Below are 19,028 nucleotides of genomic sequence, written 5' to 3' on the forward strand. Positions count from 1 at the left end.
TAATTGAATGGAAAGGGTTAGCAGTAGAATTTAGAACTTAAACTAGATTAGCCATGAGATGAAATATGTTGAAGTTAGATAATACTTACATGAGGGTTCATTTGACTGTCATCACTACTTTTGCATATGCTTAAAATTAGCAACAATTTCCAAGCAAGCACAAATAAAATAATGTCTACATTGCACAGTTAAATTGTATAGAGATTGTCTATTTGGTTAATTTGCTTTTTAAAAAAAGATTTTAAAAGTATTTATATGCTTTTAAATTATTTCAATGAATACTGTTACAAAACACACATACGTAATTCCCAGCACCATATGCTTTAATTTTTAACAAAAATTATTTGTAATTTGGTATTTCATCACGGCCTACACATATCCATGGAAGTGCGCTGCACGTATGAACAACCTGCATCCACTGGGAGCCGTTTAGCAAAAAACGTTCATTAATATAGCACAGTATGACTGGGATAAGCTACTGCACACTAGGCCAGGCCTTGGTATACAATAAAAAGATTATATTTTCAGTACTCAGGTACAGCTAGTTGTAATTCCTCTTACAAAATTTCCCTTCAGATCAAACTTCCTTTTATTAATGTAATTGAGAATTTAGTCACAGAACCATGAACATGTAATAGTTGCATCAAACAGCAATAATCACTATAATCTACCTCAAACAGAAAATCCAAGAATAGTCTCCCTTGAGGGAATTCAGAGTGTAAATCCACTCTTCTACAATGGTCCCATTCCTTTACGCAAAAACTCTTCAGCATAGTATTTATTGCCTTCTAACATCATTTTTGCTGGGTGTAAAAATAACTTTTTACCTAAGCCAGTTAAAATACCTCATCTTATAAATGCCACAATGCCAGGACCTTTAATTTAAAATCACCAGTTTTAAATAATCTCTCAAAAAAATTTTAAAAACTTCATTCTGATTCTGGGGAGGGGGAGGGGCACAAAGAAAACTAGATAGAAGGTGATGGAGGACAATCTGACTTTGGGTGATGGGTATGCAACATAATTGAATGACAAGATAACCTGGACATGTTTTGTTTTTTTTTAATATATGCACCCTGATTTATTGATGTCACCCCATTAAAATTAATAAAAATTAAAAAAAAAAAAACTTCATTCTGATATTGGGCTTGATGCAGAAATTAACAACTTGCCATATAATCAAACTTCTCTGTCTCCTAAACTTGAACTGCTGCAAACTGTATCTCGGTATTTACCATACCCACCTGAAACTACAAATATTTAAGGCAGCGGTTCTCAACCTGTGGGTCGCGACCCCGGCGAGGGTCGAACGACCAAAACACAGGGGTAACCTAGGCGACCCACAGGTTGAGAACTGCTGATTTAAGGGTTATGTCTCTTTTTTTATTATAAATTTTAGAATCTCAAATTTTTGCATTTCAGTATATGACGTAGTAATTGCTCAATCATCTAATCTAACTCAGTGATTTTCAATGTGTGCTGCAAGAATTTTTAAAACATGAGATACCTAACTATTTAGTCAGAAGATTGACCTCTTGTCCCTTAGATTGTTATATTAAAAAATGACAACAGCCCTGGCCAGTTGGCTCAGTGGTAGAGCGTCGGCCTGGCGTGCAGGAGTCCCGGGTTCAATTCCCGGCCAGGGCACACAGAAGCGCTCATCTGCTTCTCCACGCCTCCCCCTCTCCTTCCTCTCTCTCTCTCTCCCCTCCCGCAGACAAGGCTCCATTGGAGCAAAGTTTGCCTGGGCGCTGAGGATGGCTCGGTGGTCTCTGCCTCAGGCACTAGAGTGGCCCCTGGTGGGCATGCCGGGTGGATCCCGGTAGGGCGCACGCGGGAGTCTGTCTGACTGCCTCCCCGTTTCTGTCTTCGGAAAAATACAAAATAAATAAATAAAAAATGACAACAGCCAACACAATAGCCACCCCGTGTGAATGAATCAAAATTACACAAACCACTTTTGTCAGGTTGGCAAAATATGTATTTTTTGGTGTGCCGCAGAATTTTAGTTACTTGTTGATGTGTGCCATGAGATAAAAAAGGTTAAAAATCTCTGATCTAAATTAAATAGTTATTTGAGGGCACAGAACTGTGTTTATGAAAGCAGTGACAGGAGAGATGTAAAATAGCTAACGGGAGTGGATTTCATTAAGAAAAGAGCTCCCCACTACTTTTGTGCCTAATGCCTCAACTCTAAGAGAGATGCTACAGATGTTGGATCCTAGAAGCCAGTAATGGTTAGTCAGAACTTTTAAGTGTCTTCTTTACTTTAATCTCAGTGAAAAATAGATCTCACTTAATCTGTCCACCAAATGCAGTTTAATATTTATTTAAAGTTGACTTTTGAACTAAGCAGTCATCTTGTATCAGTGACACTTACTACACTCTTAAATATAAACAGTAATGTTCTTAGTCATTTATATGATGAACTTGATTCTGTAACAATAGATTCCTAAAGTCTCTCCCTCAAAGCAGTGGTTCTGACCAGTCCATTCATATGGGTAATACACTCCAAAGTCTCTTCCTCACAGCAGTGGTTTTGACCAGTCCATTCAAACGTGTAATACACTCCCATGGGTATCTCTCAATACAAGCAGCATTTATTCAGCTATGCTTCCTCTTTTCTTCTTTCTTCACCTATGACTAAACCATACACAAACTTCAACATAACACTGAATAAACCTCAGGGTAAAGAACTGCAAAGCTAGGGTGTCTAACACATTCTCTATTAGTAGAGACCTTGGATTTTTTTATTGGGAGACTATGACCTCTATAAAAACTTTCCTCTTCAACAAGCTTTTTAATACATACCATTTTTTTCTTTCTTTACAAAATATATCATTTCTCATCATTAAGATTACAAAAGTTAGAGCACCATAAACACTTCCCATATAGCTCCAGGAATGAGCCCAATTTCATTTTCTTTCTCCTCACTTGCATACTCATATGGCCCCATAAATGAGTATACTTTTTTTGATTGTGTATTTAAATTGGCTATTCCATTATCACCTCTAGATCATAACAATCTTTATTCAAGTTAATTTATAATTTAAAAACAAGGCAAGATACTGAATGACTCTAGGTAAATAGCTTCATATACATGCCTATGAATTTAATATGTATACAAGTTTCCTAGAAGTCTTGTTAAATGAAATTCTGATTCAGCAGATCTGGAACACACAGGGGGACTTTTAGGGCGAAGGAATCTTTCTACACAATACTGGGGTGAAGGATAAATGCCTCTATGAATTTGTCAAAACCTCTAAAACTGTATTTCATAGAGGAAATGGAATATATGCAAGTTTAAAAAAATCCATGTGATTGCAGATCCCGGAATGGAAGAATGCAAACGGTAACAAACGAATCAAATTTCACTACAAATTTATGATATAACCACAATGGGGGGGGAGCTAACTTGAGTAACTTGAGAAAAGTTGTTTTTTACTAGAAACTAAAGGTTAAGTATAATAGCAACTGTACACTGTACATAAACATTGTATTATAGTTGGTAAATTTGTTTCTTCTGGGAGTATTGCCTAAAAATTCTGAAACTGCTTTCTTTATACACTGAGGTTGAAGTGCATAGATGGTGGATGGTGGGAGCAAGGTTTCATTCTGTTAGAGAAGGAAGTTATAAAGGAGTAAGGAAGGAAAGTTAGCATGAATCCTGTAGAACAGAATTAGAGTTGGAGATATCAGTACAAACTCATGTTTATCTTATACTGATGGACAGATACAGAAACAACTAGTACATATACCTGTATTACCTTGCTGTCTGCTTTGTCTGCTGAGAGGTCCCAGAAGCAGTGACACTTCAATAGCAACAAAACCTAGCACCCAAATCTTGGTTTCTAATACCCTTTTCTACAAAAAAAGGAATCAGCATTCTTTAGAGAAATGGCCGATTCTAGGGCAAAAGGATGGGAGTAGTAAAAAGACACAGAAGCATCTGGCCTGTGGTGGCGCAATGGATAAAGCGTCGACCTGGAATACTGAGGTCGCCGGTTCAAAACCCTGGCCTTGCTTGGTCAAGGCAAATATGGGAGTTGATGCTTCCTGCTCTTCCCCCTCTCTCTTTCTCTCCCTCTCTCTTTTCTCTCTCTCTTCTCTGTAAATTGAATAAAGTCTTAAAAAATTAAGACACAGAAGCTAACTTAAAAGAGAGATCCCAATGGGCAAGACTAAAACAATGTGAGCAATAAAACAAATACTCTATTGGATTACAACCCAAAGTATAAAATATATATAAATATGCCTCTGCTTATATAAATGAATAATTAAATGGGGGAGAAATTACTTCTTTACAGAGGATTCCACTTAACATAGTTCATAACTTCCCAACAGATGATATAACTTCATTCCCATCCCTACATAGCAACATGCTTCAAAAGAATACAGCATGAAAAGGGAAAGTTAACATTACACTGGAAAAAAGCTGGGCCCTGGCTGGTTGGTCCAGCAGACAGTATCAGCCCAGCGTACAGACATACATCCTGGGTTCCATCCCTGATCAGGGCACATATGAAAACTGACTATCTACCTGCTTCTCTTTCCCTCCTTTTCTCCCTTTTCGTTCTTCCCCTCTCACAGCCAAGGGCTTGAATGCTTCGAATGTTTGCCTCAAGCGCTGAGGATAGCTCAGTAGATTTGAGTATTGGCCCCAGACAGGGGTTGCTGGGTCTGTCTCTCTACCTCCACTCCTCATTTTAAAAAAAAAAAATTCTGGAAATACTACCTTGGCCTTGGCCTTGTGATGAAGTTAACATCATCAGTGATGCCATATGTATATTATGCTCCCCATATTATGTGACTAGAAGAGCACTGAGCACTTTTTCTCTGCAATATTCTTTCTAAGAACTAATAACCCTATTTATCCTAATAAAAACGTAAGAGAAATATCCAAATCAGGGGACATACTATAGGATACCCGGCCAGTACTTCAGCAGACTGTTAAGAAACTCAAAGACTTAGAAACTCTCACAGGCTAGAGGACACTGGGGAGAGTTGAAAACTAAATACAATATGGTACCCTGGATTGCATCCTGGAACAGGGACAGCACATTGACAGAAAAACCAATGAAATCCAAGTAAATTCTGAAATTCAGTTAATAGTTGTTTTTTTTTCAAAAGGATTTCTAAATATGGCTGTAAATTGGGTTTCCCTTCTAGCAAGTGGGATCATCGATACTGCATACATCACAGGAGTTTTGTGAAGATGAACTATGATAAATTCACATAACGCACCATGTATTGTGTGTATTATGCCTGGCTGTCAGTGTAAGAGCTCAGTAATTACCAGTTGCCATTATTACTGTTTCTTGAGAAATGAAATGTACCCAGCTTCTTGCTGGCATGGCCTATGACACCATTTCTGTGGGATTCCCAAGAAATAAGAAGCACGTATAATAGTAACAGCATTGATAATAAAAAAGTAGCAAGGTACTTAATGACTCCAGGCAAACAGCTTTATATATATGCATATAAATGTAATGTTGAAACAAATCACTTGGAAACCTATTTAAAATGAAGTCTGAGTTGAACCCCACGGCTGTATATTTCAAAGAAGCTCCTAGGTAATGCCATTGCTGCTAGTCCAAGGACCATAACTGGAGCTACAACTTTTCTATTTCTGAATGTTTTTAAATTTTCCATTAAAAAAATGTAAAACAAAAAGTTCTCTCCATCTATTCCTTATCTCTTCACCACAAAGAAGTCCCCTTATTACTTTTATTTATTGATTTTAGAGAGAGAGTAGAAAGCAGAGAAAGAAAATAAAGCATTGATTTGTTGTCCTACTTATTTACGTATTCATTGGTTGATTCTTGTATGTGCCCTAACCGGATATCAAACCGCACCTTGGATGTACTGGGATGATGCTCTAACCCAGTGGTCCTCAACTCCCAGGCCGCAAACCGGTACCAGTCCGTGGGCCATTTGGTACTGGCCCGCAGAGAAAGAATAACTTACATTATTTCTGTTTTGTTTATATTTAAGTCTGAATGATGTTTTATTTTTAAAAAATGACCAGATTCCCTCTGTTACATCCATCTAAGACTCACTCTTGACGCTTGTCTTGGTCACGTGATACATTTATCTGTCCCACCCTAAAGGCCGGTCAGTGAAAATATTTTCTGACATTAAACCGGTCCGTGGCCCAAAAAAGGTTGGGGACCACTGCTCTAACCAACTGAGCTACCTGGAAGTACTCTTACTTTTAAAACAGAACTATACCAAATGTAACCTACAGTCATCACCAACATCCAAAACTACTTAGGCGATATTAAAAAGAGGCAACTACACATTAATGTTTGCCCTACATCATCTCATGCCTACGTAGATAAAAGTAATGTCTTTGTAAGTCAAATCATATATAATTCTTTTATCCTTACCAGTTAGTTAAGACTGAATCCTTTCAGTAACCTAGACCAGTGGTCGGCAAACTCATCAGTCAATTGAGCCAAATATCAACAGTGCAACGACTGAAATTTCTTTTGAGAGCCAAATTTTTTAAACTTAAACTCTATAGGTAGGTACATTCCTTATCGAGGTAGCGCCTGCACATGGTATTTTGTGGAAGAGCCACACTCAGGGGCCAAAGAGCCGCATGTGGCTTGCCAGCTGCAGTTTGCTGACCAGGGAAGACTAACCACAATCCTAAGAAATTCTGTGAAACTCTTAATTTAGTAAATTGTATTTAGAAAGGGAGTAACCTATTACTTAAGCTCCTTAACAGTTTGAGTTTTTAAAACCTATAAAATGATCTTAGATGATCTTAGATTTAGTAGCATGTAAGGATATTTGAGGAAAGAAAATACTAACAGGAAAAGATGCAGAAAGCACATACTTAACAACTAGGAATTAACAAAATATGAGATGAAAAAGAGTCATATTTTCCTATAATTCACACAGGAAATCTTAAAAACCACTTTCTTTAACTCAATGATTTCTAGCCATTCTAAGCTTTGGAAGCACATTTTCCTACCTTCCTTAAATGCTTAACACAAATTTTTGAAATTTAAAAATAAACCTTAAAAACAAACAAACAAAAAAGCTCTGAGGTAACTAAAGTAAGATGAGGAAACACCATTTTAATTGTCATTCCCTTTAAAAATTGTTCAAATTTAGTGAAAGAAACTGATTCTGATGGCAAGAAATCTTTCTAGTATGTGTATACCTAAGTGCAATGTTTCTAAAAATGGTATTCCACAGTAGTATTCAATATAATACTGTGTATCACAGAGTAAATGGAACATATACAAGTTTGAAACAGATGGCGAAAAATGTGGCCTGTGTTCAATTTAACTTTGACTTGGTGTTCTTAAATTTCTTCAAAGCCATTAAAAAGCCTTTTAAAGACTAAATTTCTAAAAAGAAAATTTTCATTTAGAACATTTCCACTGATCTTATTTCCTACTACTCACTGCCTACCTAGAAGAACACTTGACAAGTTGAGATCTAATGATTCTTAAAAGATAAAACGATAATTAAAATAGTTTCTGCCTGACCAGGTGGTGGCGCAGTGGATAGAGCATCAAACTGGGATGCGGAGGACCCAGGCTAGAGACCCCGAGGTCGCCAGCTTGAGCACAGGCTCATCTGGTTTGAGCAAAGCGCACCAGCTTGAACTCAAGGTCACTGGCTCGAGCAAGGGGTTACTTGGTCTGCTGTAGCCCCACAGTCATGGCACATATGAGAAAGCAATCAATGAACAACTAAGGTGTTGCAACGAAAAACTAATGACTGATGCTTCTCATCTCTGTTCCTGTCTGTCTGTCCCTATCTATCCCTCTCTCTGACTCTCTCTCCGTCTCTGTAAAAAAAAAAAATCGTTTCTATAAGCCAAGGATACGTAAGTGCAACATAAAGTTCCTCTAAGTAAATATAAAATTTATACATATACATAATTAAGACACATATAAATATATTAAAACAAGCATTGTTAGTCCTGTAAGTTGTAATTAAATAGAAGAATTCTAAGAATCAGGTAAACAAAGCCCAACTGCCAGCTATAGATTAATTCTCAATGATTAAGAACATTATCACACATCAACAAGTTCTCTCACTCTCTAAGAACTTTCAAGAGCATAATACAGAGAGAGTAATTATAGTGATGCAAATAAATTCTCAAATTTACATGAACAAACTTAAATCTACAGGCAAGCAGAGTTTCTTCTGAGTATCAAGAATGCATACCAATCATTCAAAAATTACCAAACGTGACTATATATTTCTGGTCTTTATTCATAAATTTCTGAAATAAATTATTCAAGATAACTTAAAAAATATACCTAAGATTAGAAAAACTTAGTTGAAAATAACAAATTGACACAGCTGGAAACTGATGCTCTGAAAACTAATAGTATCGTTAGAAAGCTTAACTTCAATGATACAATGAACTTTGTGCTGAGCTAAACCCATGTACAGGTGCATCCTGACCCACATTTCTTGGTATGTAAATTTCAAAATTGACAGTTATAGCATAGCCAAAGAGAAAGGAAGACTATTCTTCCTTTCAGTCAAAGGTTATAGAGAGCTTTCTACATGAAAAATTATCAAAAGAACAGTTTTTAGTGGGAAGCTAATTAACTGTATATCAACCCAAAATGCCAAATGACTTTTCTTAATTCTTTTTCACTTCATAAAGAAAGAAAATCTGAAGCAAAAATACATTTAAAAATTCTAGCCAATAAAAAGCAAATTTACAATGCATATAAATTTTTCAAACAGGATATAGTTCTCATTATTCTATATTAATATTCATAATTAGGGTAACTTCTCTTTTTTCCCAAAAAAATCTGTGTTCACCTCCTCACTCTTTTAACTAGACACTAATCTCCCTTCTCTATACAGCCTTGTTATGAAAGCATGGGGGTTTGGGGACGTGAAGAACCTGAGGGTTAGTAAAAATGACTAGAGCAAAGGAAAAGGATAGCATAACAGCAGTAAGGAAGAAAATGAAAGTAAAATAGAAGCAAGTCCCCCTTCTGATAAACACCAAGGCAGTTGTAAGAAACGTAACACTTCTCAGGACATAAAACCTGTATGGGTAAAATAATACTCAGGATAATTAAAGAATATGCTTTGCAATCATTTAAAACAATTATAAATTATAAAAGATTACTTAAATTGATTTCTCAGGGTTTAATTTTTTTCACCTATACTATCAAATTTCACTTACTACTGTCCTCTCCTTTGCTTTAGTATGGCAGCAAAATATATAGAAGATTATTAGAACAGGTCAGAATTTAACAGAACATGATCTCTTTGCTTACTCAACTAGTGGATTTGCTCTGAAAAATCTTATTTTCTATTTTGTAGGTAGTTTGGTTTCTATGTTTCCTCAAAATATTTCTTATCTATTAATCACCTTATTGCTCACAAATGAATGAGAATGTGGATAATGTGATTCTCCTATTCACTTACTACAGTCAATATACCCGTACAAACGAAATCAAAGTTGAGATTCAAGTCTTGTAACATCTCTCAACCCTGATGATTCCAGTCAAATTCTGTCTAAAATGCTACCATACTTTGTAAATTAATGATAAAACTTCAAAATCATTTACTTCCACTCTTCTTGTTTTATAGTTCAAAAATCATTCAGAGAATTACAAAGATGATATCAACTCAGGTTTTGTAACTCCTACAGCACTATTTGTTCAATTAAACCATGCTGCTTTCCATAACTGCTCCTTTTTCACTATGATGTTCTTGTTATCCAGTCACCTGTGAAGGCTGACAAAATAACCAGCATGACCAAAAAAAATCCGATAATGCATAAACCACTACTTCATTGTCTATCCAACATTTTTTTTCCTGAAATTCGTCACTGCCCAAACTTCCTGGTTTCTTATCCATCACTGCAATTAATGTTTCAGTTATATAGTTATCTATATATTCCAAAAAACTGGATGCTAATTATAAGCAAATATTGAGCATACAATGTATCAGGAACTACATTTTTTAAACCCTTTAAATGTAGCATCTCAATCCTCAAACTTTAATCTAAATAATTTTAAAATCCTCATTTAATAAGTGAAAAAATGAAAGCCTCAGAAGTTAAATTATATGTCCTAATTCATACAGCTAATAAATAGAACTGAAATAAGGAATCAGACGGCCTGACTCCAGTGTCCATATTCCCAATCTCCACCTATAAGAGTGTATAATTACTACACGGATTATATTATTAACATGCAGATAACTCAAACTTTAAGCTCTACAGGAGAATTTCAAGACACTATGTATTTGAAAAAAATTCTTACACATTAAAATACAGTCGCTTAATATGGCTTATTCCCATAAGTTATATCTTCTTTGCAAAGACACAGCCAAGTGAATACCTTTAACTTATTCATATATAATTAAAATATCAAGGGTTAAAATAAATGGGGGAGGGGAGTACTGCAGCCTTTAGCAAATGTTCAGATCAGCAATTTCCAATGTCTTTCTGTCACTGCAAAAAGAACTTTCTTCTGTCTGTATTGCACTGTCCATCATGGTAGCCACTAGCCACAAGCGACTAGCACTGGAGATGTGTTGGTCTAGTGTGATCAAGTAACTAAATTTTGAATATTCTGTAACTTTAATTAATTTAAATAGCCACAGCTATCATATATTGAACAGTACAGGTAGAGAAGACAAAAATGCCAAAAAATGGGTACAGTCTTACTGATTTTATTTGGAGAGTACATTAATAGTCAAACCGATTTAAATGTCTCTTTTTTTTTAAGTGAGAGGAGGGGGAGACAGTGAGACAGACTCCCGCATGAGCCTCAACCCGAATTCACTGGGATCCACCTAGCAACCCGTCTGGGGCCGGTGCTCTACTCAATCAAGTTATTTTTAGCACCTGAGGCTGATGTTGGGACCAGCCAAGCTATCCTCAGTGACCAAGCCAATGCTTAAACCAATTGGGCCACTGCTTGTGGGAGGAGAAAAGAGAGAGAAGGGGGAGGAAGAAAGGGAAAAGCAGATAGTCGCTTCTCCTGTGTGCCCTGATCGGGAATCGAACCCAGGATGTCCACACGCGAGTCCTGGGCCAATGTGCTATCCACTGTGCCTCTGGCCTGGGTCTTAAATGTCTCTTTTACTTGCTCTAACTTTAATTATTAATTCAAACTATGTAAGCCTTCAAAGAGATTTAAATAAGACAAACTTTCTGTAAATTGTGTAAATCAATGTAAAAAGAATAATTAAAATCTATACTACCAACAAAGCTTCACATATTAGAAACTTCACTATCTGGATAGCTAAGAGGAAGAATCTGAATCTGAAAACTCTGCCGCCTATTAGAAAAACTAAAAAGAACCACAAAAGTTTTCAACTCCCTCCATAAATACTTAATAAGCACTTACCTTGATTCTCCACTACTGTTTCTAACACTTTCTTCATCACTATGTCCATTCATTGTAAATATCAACAAGTTTTAAAATGAAATATAAATCTTCTCAGTTTAAAAGATGTATATAAATACTGACTCTTCTTTGAATTTCAAAAATTCAGATGAATTTTCTTCAACATTCACAGGTTTCCTGGGACCCTTTTTGATTCACCTGAAAAAATATATTAGGAAATTAAGGAAATTTTTCAAGGAGAAAAAAATTGAAAAGTCTATTTAGGATCTACAGAAATCTAAACTACTTTAAGGGAGTAAAAAAAGGGTAGATGTCTTTTATTCACAAATACCTCGACTTCTATTTCTGACTACTTACTCTAATTTTGCACACCATTTCTTATTTTCTGCAGAAGAAATTAAAATATTTGTGAAATGATAAAACTTTTAGACTAATTGCTACTGAGTGGCACATATATATGTAATAGAGCTACTTAGTCAAACAAATTAAGTAAGGGGGAAAAGATTACCTTTAATCTAGCACTAATACCTTTCACCAAGAACTTCACCTACTATAGTGAAGTAAAAGTTTTGAAAATGCTCACATGAAAGCAGAATAAAAGGGTAGCATATAATCTTAACAAAAATGTACAGGTCAAAATACATTCTTTCACAAGTAAACCGATAGGAGACTGAAAAGAATTAAACAGTAATTATCCAGTTAGGACTTGCAGAAATTTCATTTATTAAAAAAAAGTAATAAAATATATACTATGAATTTTTTAAGGAAGGGGTTTGGGGCAAAAAACCAAAGATCAAGACACAGCATTTCCACCTTTCAAGATTTCAGCGCAACACTGGAGTCACCTACAAGCCATCCACGAATAAACAAAGGAGATCTCTGGCAGGGGAGGGAGAGGAAGAAGCGGGGGAAGACGTCAGATCCTTCCCCAGCCAGAAAGTACCGAGACAGCCTACTGAGAGCAGAGCTGTCCTTCGACCTCAGCAAAGAGAATTCACTCCTACGATTATTTCCACTCCATAAAAAAAGGGGGGGGGGGTGGGAAATTGGCCGATGCCAACTCGATCATAGCAAACTCTGCATCTAGATCAGGATTTTAATTCTCCAGAGACTACAGTCCAGAGTAGACTGTCCAAGAACTGGTTATCCAGAAAGTAATTATTCCCCGCAACATTTATTCCTGATGATATTCATCCCGGCCAGTCAAAAAACTCTGCTACTGAAGTACTCTTAAAAAGCTAGGTACACATAACAAACTGCCTCTTTCCCGAGACGTCTTTCTTAGAGAAAGTTCACTCCTTTCGTTCTTTCCTTTTCACCTTCCTTTCGCCCCTCAAAATGGCTTTCTCTGTACAGTTACTTCCTCCCCCCATCTTCCTTCTCCGAGTAAGTCCTCTTTCTGAGACCCTTCTTGCAATCCTAAATTCCGAAGCTCCAAGCGCACGTAGCTCTCTCCAGCCTTTCAAGAGCCTTAACAATGCCTCTTCTCGAAGTCGTTAACCCTGTTCAATGCTCCTCTCGTGTGTCCCGTCTTTTAACAGTTGCTTTGCTTCTGCTAAGTTTTCGAAGCAGTACTCGACAGAAGACTGGAAACCTCCTCCTCCCTCATGTCCCCATCGCAGCTCCGCTATCAGCCTCCCACCCGAAGGCACCCCCACCCCCGCCCAAGGCCTCCATCGCAGTCCCGGAATCTCTCTTCCCGCCTCAAACTTCCCGCAGACCCGCCCCGTGCCCTCCCAGGCTCGCCGGGCCGCCGCCCCCTCCCCCTCCCCACCGCTCCCCACGTGCAGGGAGCCCGGGTCGCGATGGGACCCACGCACCCGCCAAAGGCTCGCGGCTTGAGCCTCGCAACTCTCCCAGCGCGGCCCCACCAAGCCCGAGCCGAGGAGGCCCGTGACCGACCGCCCAGTTGCCTGACTGTCCGGCGCAAGGATGCGCTCCGCGGCGCCGGCCTGCGCTCGCCACTCACACGCCCCCTGCGCGCCGAGCCCGTCCGCCGCCGGCCCTCGCAGAGCCGCCCCGGCCTTCGCCCGGCCGCCGAGCCGCCGCCCGGAGCCCGCGCCGCCTCCGCCCTCCGCCCGGCCGGTTCCCGTCTGCCCCGCGACATCATGACCTACCCGCTAGCCCCTTTCTTACCTGCTGGCGTGCAGGATTCGCGGGGCCGAGGAAGCCGAGACGGAGCGGCGGCCTCCCCCGCGCCCGGGCCCGCGGTCTCTACAGCCCAGTGAGTCCTCTGGCTCCGGGCGTCTCGGGGTAAGCAGGAATCCGGTGAAGGGGAGGAGGAAGGGGAAGGACGCGGACGGGAAGGGGAAGCCCGGGCCCGCGGCACCAATGCGCGATGCCCTACGGAGAGGATCCAACAATCAATTCATTATTGAAGCACCAACGGCGAGGGCAGCAAAAGCGAGAAGTAGTCGGCCGTCGTCGTCGTCGTCGTCGCCGCCGCCACGACCACGCGCGCGCTCCCGCCGCTTATCGGCTCCCAGGAGCCGCCATGACGCCGAGAGAGCGAGCGCAGTCGTCTCGATCGTAGCCGCCGCCGCGCTACCACCACCGAGGTCGCCGTCGCCTCCTCCTCCCGCACGACGTAAGCTCCTCGGCTCACTCCCCTTCCCCACTCGGCGTGAGGCAGGCTGGCGGGCGAACGGGCGCGAGCACGCCGAACCCCTACGACTGGCGCGCGGGCAGTGGGCGTGGCTATGTTGTGGTGTCGTACGGCGTACGAAGAAAACGATTAGCCCTGAGTCCGGCGGCGTGCGTGGGCGCGCACGTGCACTGATGGGAGCGCGCACGCCAACTGCGCGGAGGCCGCCGGACTCTGACCACGACCGTGGGCCGCTGATCCTTGCTTGGGCACCCTCCCTTAGCGGCCCTGAGTTGAGTTCCGGGAAGTGGGAGCTGCAGGCTCGCTCCGTGCGGGTATGGACGCTGTTCGGGACTGTTGCGCAAGGATGTCGAGGCTGACAAACAGAAGAAACGGGGAAACGGGGTGGGGAGATTCTGAAGACTATGGTGGAGTTCGGGTGCCCCTATTAGGCTCACCCTGGATAAGTCGAGGGGCCGCGCGGTGCTTGGGGTCCGGTCGCCCAAGCCTGGGCTGGGTCTGAGTGCCTGTCAGGAGGGGTGAGCAGGGGCTGCTGCGTCACACCAGGCAGCCTTGGAACCCAACTGTTGGGCAACTGGTCACCTCTGGCCGCCTCCAGACGACCTGCAATAGAGGCTCCCTCGGGGGCCTAATGCTTTGTGTGGGCGGGGCAGCACCTGGGAAGACGAGAAGATAGAGACCGAGTTGGTGACATCCTGTGCTGCTTCGTGATTCATTTGTGGGCAACCGAAGTTGGTCCGGGGGAAAAAAGAACCCGAAAGCTTTTACAACCTTTTTAGGTGCCTTCCCTGGAGGGCCGGGTGGAGGGTGCGGTGCAGAATCGCAACATCAGAAGCATTTCGAAGGACGTTAGTAACTGGCTCAGTTTAAAGTGCTGCCATTTAGTTGACGGTTTCTTTCATAACTGTCACTCCGGGCCTCAGATGGAATCCTTTAGATGTGTCAAAGGAAACATTTTTTCAAGCATGGTGGTGTCCCACTTTCTTTGAGAGCACTCTTTTTTTTTTAATTAAAAAATCGTTTACACTATTGTTCTAGTCTACATCAATCTAGAATCACTCGAAGATAATAACTTTTGAAACTTTCTAATCCCATTCTTCAGTTATTTGATTTGATGTAAAAGCCCACCTTCCAAGTCAGATTAATTTGAATGCATTCCCAACATAATTCTTTTAACATGTGGGAAATAGTCAGGTTTTCTAAACAGTTTGGTTCCAAGCCTTCAAAAGGATGTCAAAGGTTATTCCAAATATCTGTTCATTGTATGGAAGGGTATTTTTAAGCCCTTGGGGCTAGAGTAAGGCTAACTCAAAAAAGTGTATTTCTGTGATCAATAAATAGTGACAAAATGAAACACAGACTTTGCGAAAGGATCTGTGCTCAGCCTCTTTTTTCTTCCCTTTTCCCCTAGTTATCAAATAGCTGTAAGGCTGGGTTTTGTGAAATAACTTTATCTCTGAAGTACCTAAAACTAGGAACTGAGTAATGGTCATTTTTAATATGTTTTGAAAATCTGATAAAGGAGCTTTAATGACAGGAACTTCCTGTACCACCTAATGATTTCTTTCTTGGACTACTAGAGTGGTAAGTAAAAAATAAGAACCTCAGAAAAGCAGTAACTATGACAGGTAAAGAATTTCATAATCAGAAATATTAATTAGATAAAGTATTCAGATACAACTACATTTTTATCATTGTATGAACATAATCTATATGTTTTTTGAAAGCACGTGTCAAACCTTTTTAAATGACTTGCCTTTTGGATGTGCTATGCTTGGAGATTTATATATCTGGTAAAATGTAGAGAAATATAAGGTAAGTGAAAAATTAGAACTTTTTTTTTACCATTTATTACCTGCAGTTAAATTCTCCATTTTACTTTGATTGAATAAACTTAACCTATTAGTACTAAAAACAATAGAAAAATTGTTGATAATTTCAACACATGACTTGTAAAAAAATCAATGAAAATGAACATCAATCAGGAAATCTTTGTCTGATTTCCCATTTGAGAATTTTTATATTCTTTGGAAAGAATATTACTTTTACAAAATCTAGGACAGTATTTTGTGGGTCTTTAATTCTGATATGCTCTACTAGGACTAGTTATGAATGGGTAGGTGCCCTTAGGTAGAGATAGATTGAGAACGCCTTACCCAAAATTGTGAGATTTGTAACAGAAAAACAACTGCTTTTCTGTTAATGTTTGGATGCCTAGATAGGATTGTAATACCATAATTATGTTCTTGTGGCCTAAAGGATTTTGCATACAAGAAACTGCTAAAACAATTAGTATTGAAGTACCCAAGAATCTCAATCTTTAACATCATCCTCCAGGTCCTTGCCAAACAGGAAGAACTTCCCAAGTATCATACTTGAATTTGCAAAGTTCTCTACAAATATAACCTATAAAATTCCAAGTCACCTTGTAGTGAAAATGTATTGAATTTACCAAGGTGACAATGGCATTTTCTATTTTCTTAACATTTCTGGGAGAAACAGTTTTCGTGTAGGGCAGGGAGCAGGAGTCAGTCATCTAGGAAATTTTCTCCTAACTACACATGCCTGACACTCCTATTCCTCTCCCGATATGCAATATTTCTAGGTTTAAGTAGTGTTTGGAAAATTTTTCTATAGTAGATGGTGCCACCAAGAGCTCATCTACCTTGTTTATGGCTACTGTAATGTAATGAATTTTTACTAATAGTGTGAATTACCTTAAGTTAAATGTCAAATGGAAAGTTATTCCAGATGATACTGAGGCATGTATATATACTATGTATATATAAACTCTATGTATATATAAACTCTAATAGACATTTAAGTGGATACAAAGATTCTACTTTAAGTGTGCACAAACATAAATGTTACGTAGCTGACCTCTAAATATCAAATTACTATATCAATGCTGTATTATTCCTTCTTCAAATTACTCTCTATTTTACTTCATCTATATTGTCTTCAGCTTTTGTTCTTAATCCCCTCTACTTTGTATATTTAGACCTTATTTTGTTTAAATCTTTCCCTCCAAATCACTCTAGGCCAGGGGTCCCCAAACTACGGCCCGCGGGCCGCATGCGGCCCCCTGAGGCCATTTATCCGGCCCCCGCCACACTTCCAGAAGGAGCACCTCTTTCATTGGTGGTCAGTGAGAGGAGCATAGTTCCCATTGAAATACTGGTCAGTTTGTTGATTTAAATTTACTTGTTCTTTATTTTAAATATTGTATTTGTGCCTGTTTTGGTTTTTTTTTACTTTAAAATAAGATATGTGCAGTGTGCATAGGGATTTGTTCATAGTTTTTTTTTATAGTCCGGCCCTCCAATGGTCTGAGGGACAGTGAACTGGCCCCCTGTGTAAAAAGTTTGGGGACCCCTGCTCTAGGCTTTCAGATTTGAAATCTTCTAAAGTCCCCTGCTTGAAATACATGTATTTAAATATAGCACATATATTTGCATACATAATATTTTAATTGTTTTGTTTTTTCACAATTTGACCTCAGCATCTCTTCCTATCATTCTCAGCAGACACTTGACTCTATCCACACATTTCGTGGTTTTTTTGTATTTTTTTTATGGATTTTAATTTATTGTATTTACATAGATTCTAGTGTTGCCCTGAATGCATCCCCCCTCCCCCATATTCCCCTCAACATCTCCTTCCACCCCTCCCCATAGCACCCTCCCCCCTTCCCTTCAGGTTTATCCCATCCTATCATCCCGGTTGCCTCTGTCCTCTTTTCCTCCAGTCCCTTTGATCTCGCCTCTGTCTCAATTCTGTTCCTCAGTTCCATTTGTTCATTGGATTCCTCAAATGAGTGAGGTCATATGATATTTTTCTTTCTCTGCCTGGCTTATTTCACTTAACATAATAGTTGCCAGGTTCATCTGTGTTGTCGCAAAAGGTAATATTTCCTTTTTCATGGCCCCATAGTATTCCATTGTGTATATGTACCACTGCTTTTTAATCCACTCCTTCACAGACGACACATGTAGCCACACATTTCTTAGGTCATTAAAAAGGTATCTCTTCATTGTAAATGGATACAGTCCATCTAGCTTATGAATCAGTCTCTTACAGGTTTGTTTAAATCAGTGGTTCTCAAAGGGTGTGCCCTATGTATTCCAGAAAAATATGTGCCTGTTGGGGACCAACAAACCAACAGGGTTTTTGGAGTTTAGATTTTTGAGGGACAGAGGTGTGGGGAATTGGCTGTAAACTGACAGTCTGCCCAACCTCCCACCTCACTTGCCTGATTATGTTGCAAAAGGCTGTTAAGCTGTGGTGCTGGATTGTTTACACTACTCTCCATGTTCCCTGGAAAGACTGGAGGCAAGTTTCTTCTATCCTTTGTTTGATGTAAAGTTAAAATACTATGTTGATTTGCTAATGGCCTCACTTTGCCCTATAAATAAAGCAAGATGTGGTTTTGGGGCACGCTTTGTTTTTGCCAGCAGCAATTACAGGGCCATCTGGACCCCCGTATTTTCATAATGCCATGTATTTTCTTAATCCCGCACCATTCCCACTCGGGACCTGTGCTGGTTTGCAGCATGTGCCTAGATATAAAAATAAATATAGTTACTGTATTATACCATTTCATTACGGAAATACTGCTCTTTTTGTTAACACATCATTATTATATTCATTAACTTTAGATAAATACACCCAAATAAAATGGATAAGTTTCTCAAAAAGAATCATGATATTGAAGAATTTGATTCTGGAAGTGAGCAAAAAATTGTAAATAAAACAGGACTTGAAGGCTGACAGGCAGAATTTAATTTATAGCATTTTCCATCACTTAACACTGAACAATATGATTGAATTAGAAACCCATTTATGGAAGCTTCAAGTGATTTTGGTTTAACAATTAACAGAAGAAGAACTGGCAGCTATATTCACTGATTGTGGATTGATGATTAAACATAAGGAATTGTCTCTCGAAGCCTTTTGGATTTCTATGAAAGAAGAATATGTGGTAATATCTAAAAAAGCGTTGACCATTGTATATAATTCAACATCCTATTTATGTGAATTAGGATTTTCTACCCTCAACACAGGAG

At 39.3% G+C, this 19,028-nt stretch overlaps 1 protein-coding gene across 2 annotated transcripts in view; it reads right to left on the reverse strand.

The window, feature by feature from the left end:
- Positions 1-13,630, reverse strand: part of CHD1 (chromodomain helicase DNA binding protein 1) — a 90,383-nt gene extending 76,753 nt beyond the window's left edge. For both annotated transcript variants that reach the window (XM_066381900.1, XM_066381901.1), the window contains exons 1-2: positions 13,494-13,630; positions 11,358-11,555 (exon numbers count right to left, since the gene is read on the reverse strand). In XM_066381900.1, the coding sequence (XP_066237997.1) occupies positions 11,358-11,410 (53 nt within the window). In that variant the 5' untranslated portion in view covers positions 11,411-11,555; positions 13,494-13,630. The remainder of the gene's footprint in view (positions 1-11,357; positions 11,556-13,493) is intronic.
- Positions 13,631-19,028: the final 5,398 nt, after the last annotated feature.

This window comes from Saccopteryx leptura, chromosome 4 (genome assembly GCF_036850995.1).
Source record: "Saccopteryx leptura isolate mSacLep1 chromosome 4, mSacLep1_pri_phased_curated, whole genome shotgun sequence".
NCBI lineage: Eukaryota > Metazoa > Chordata > Mammalia > Chiroptera > Emballonuridae > Saccopteryx > Saccopteryx leptura.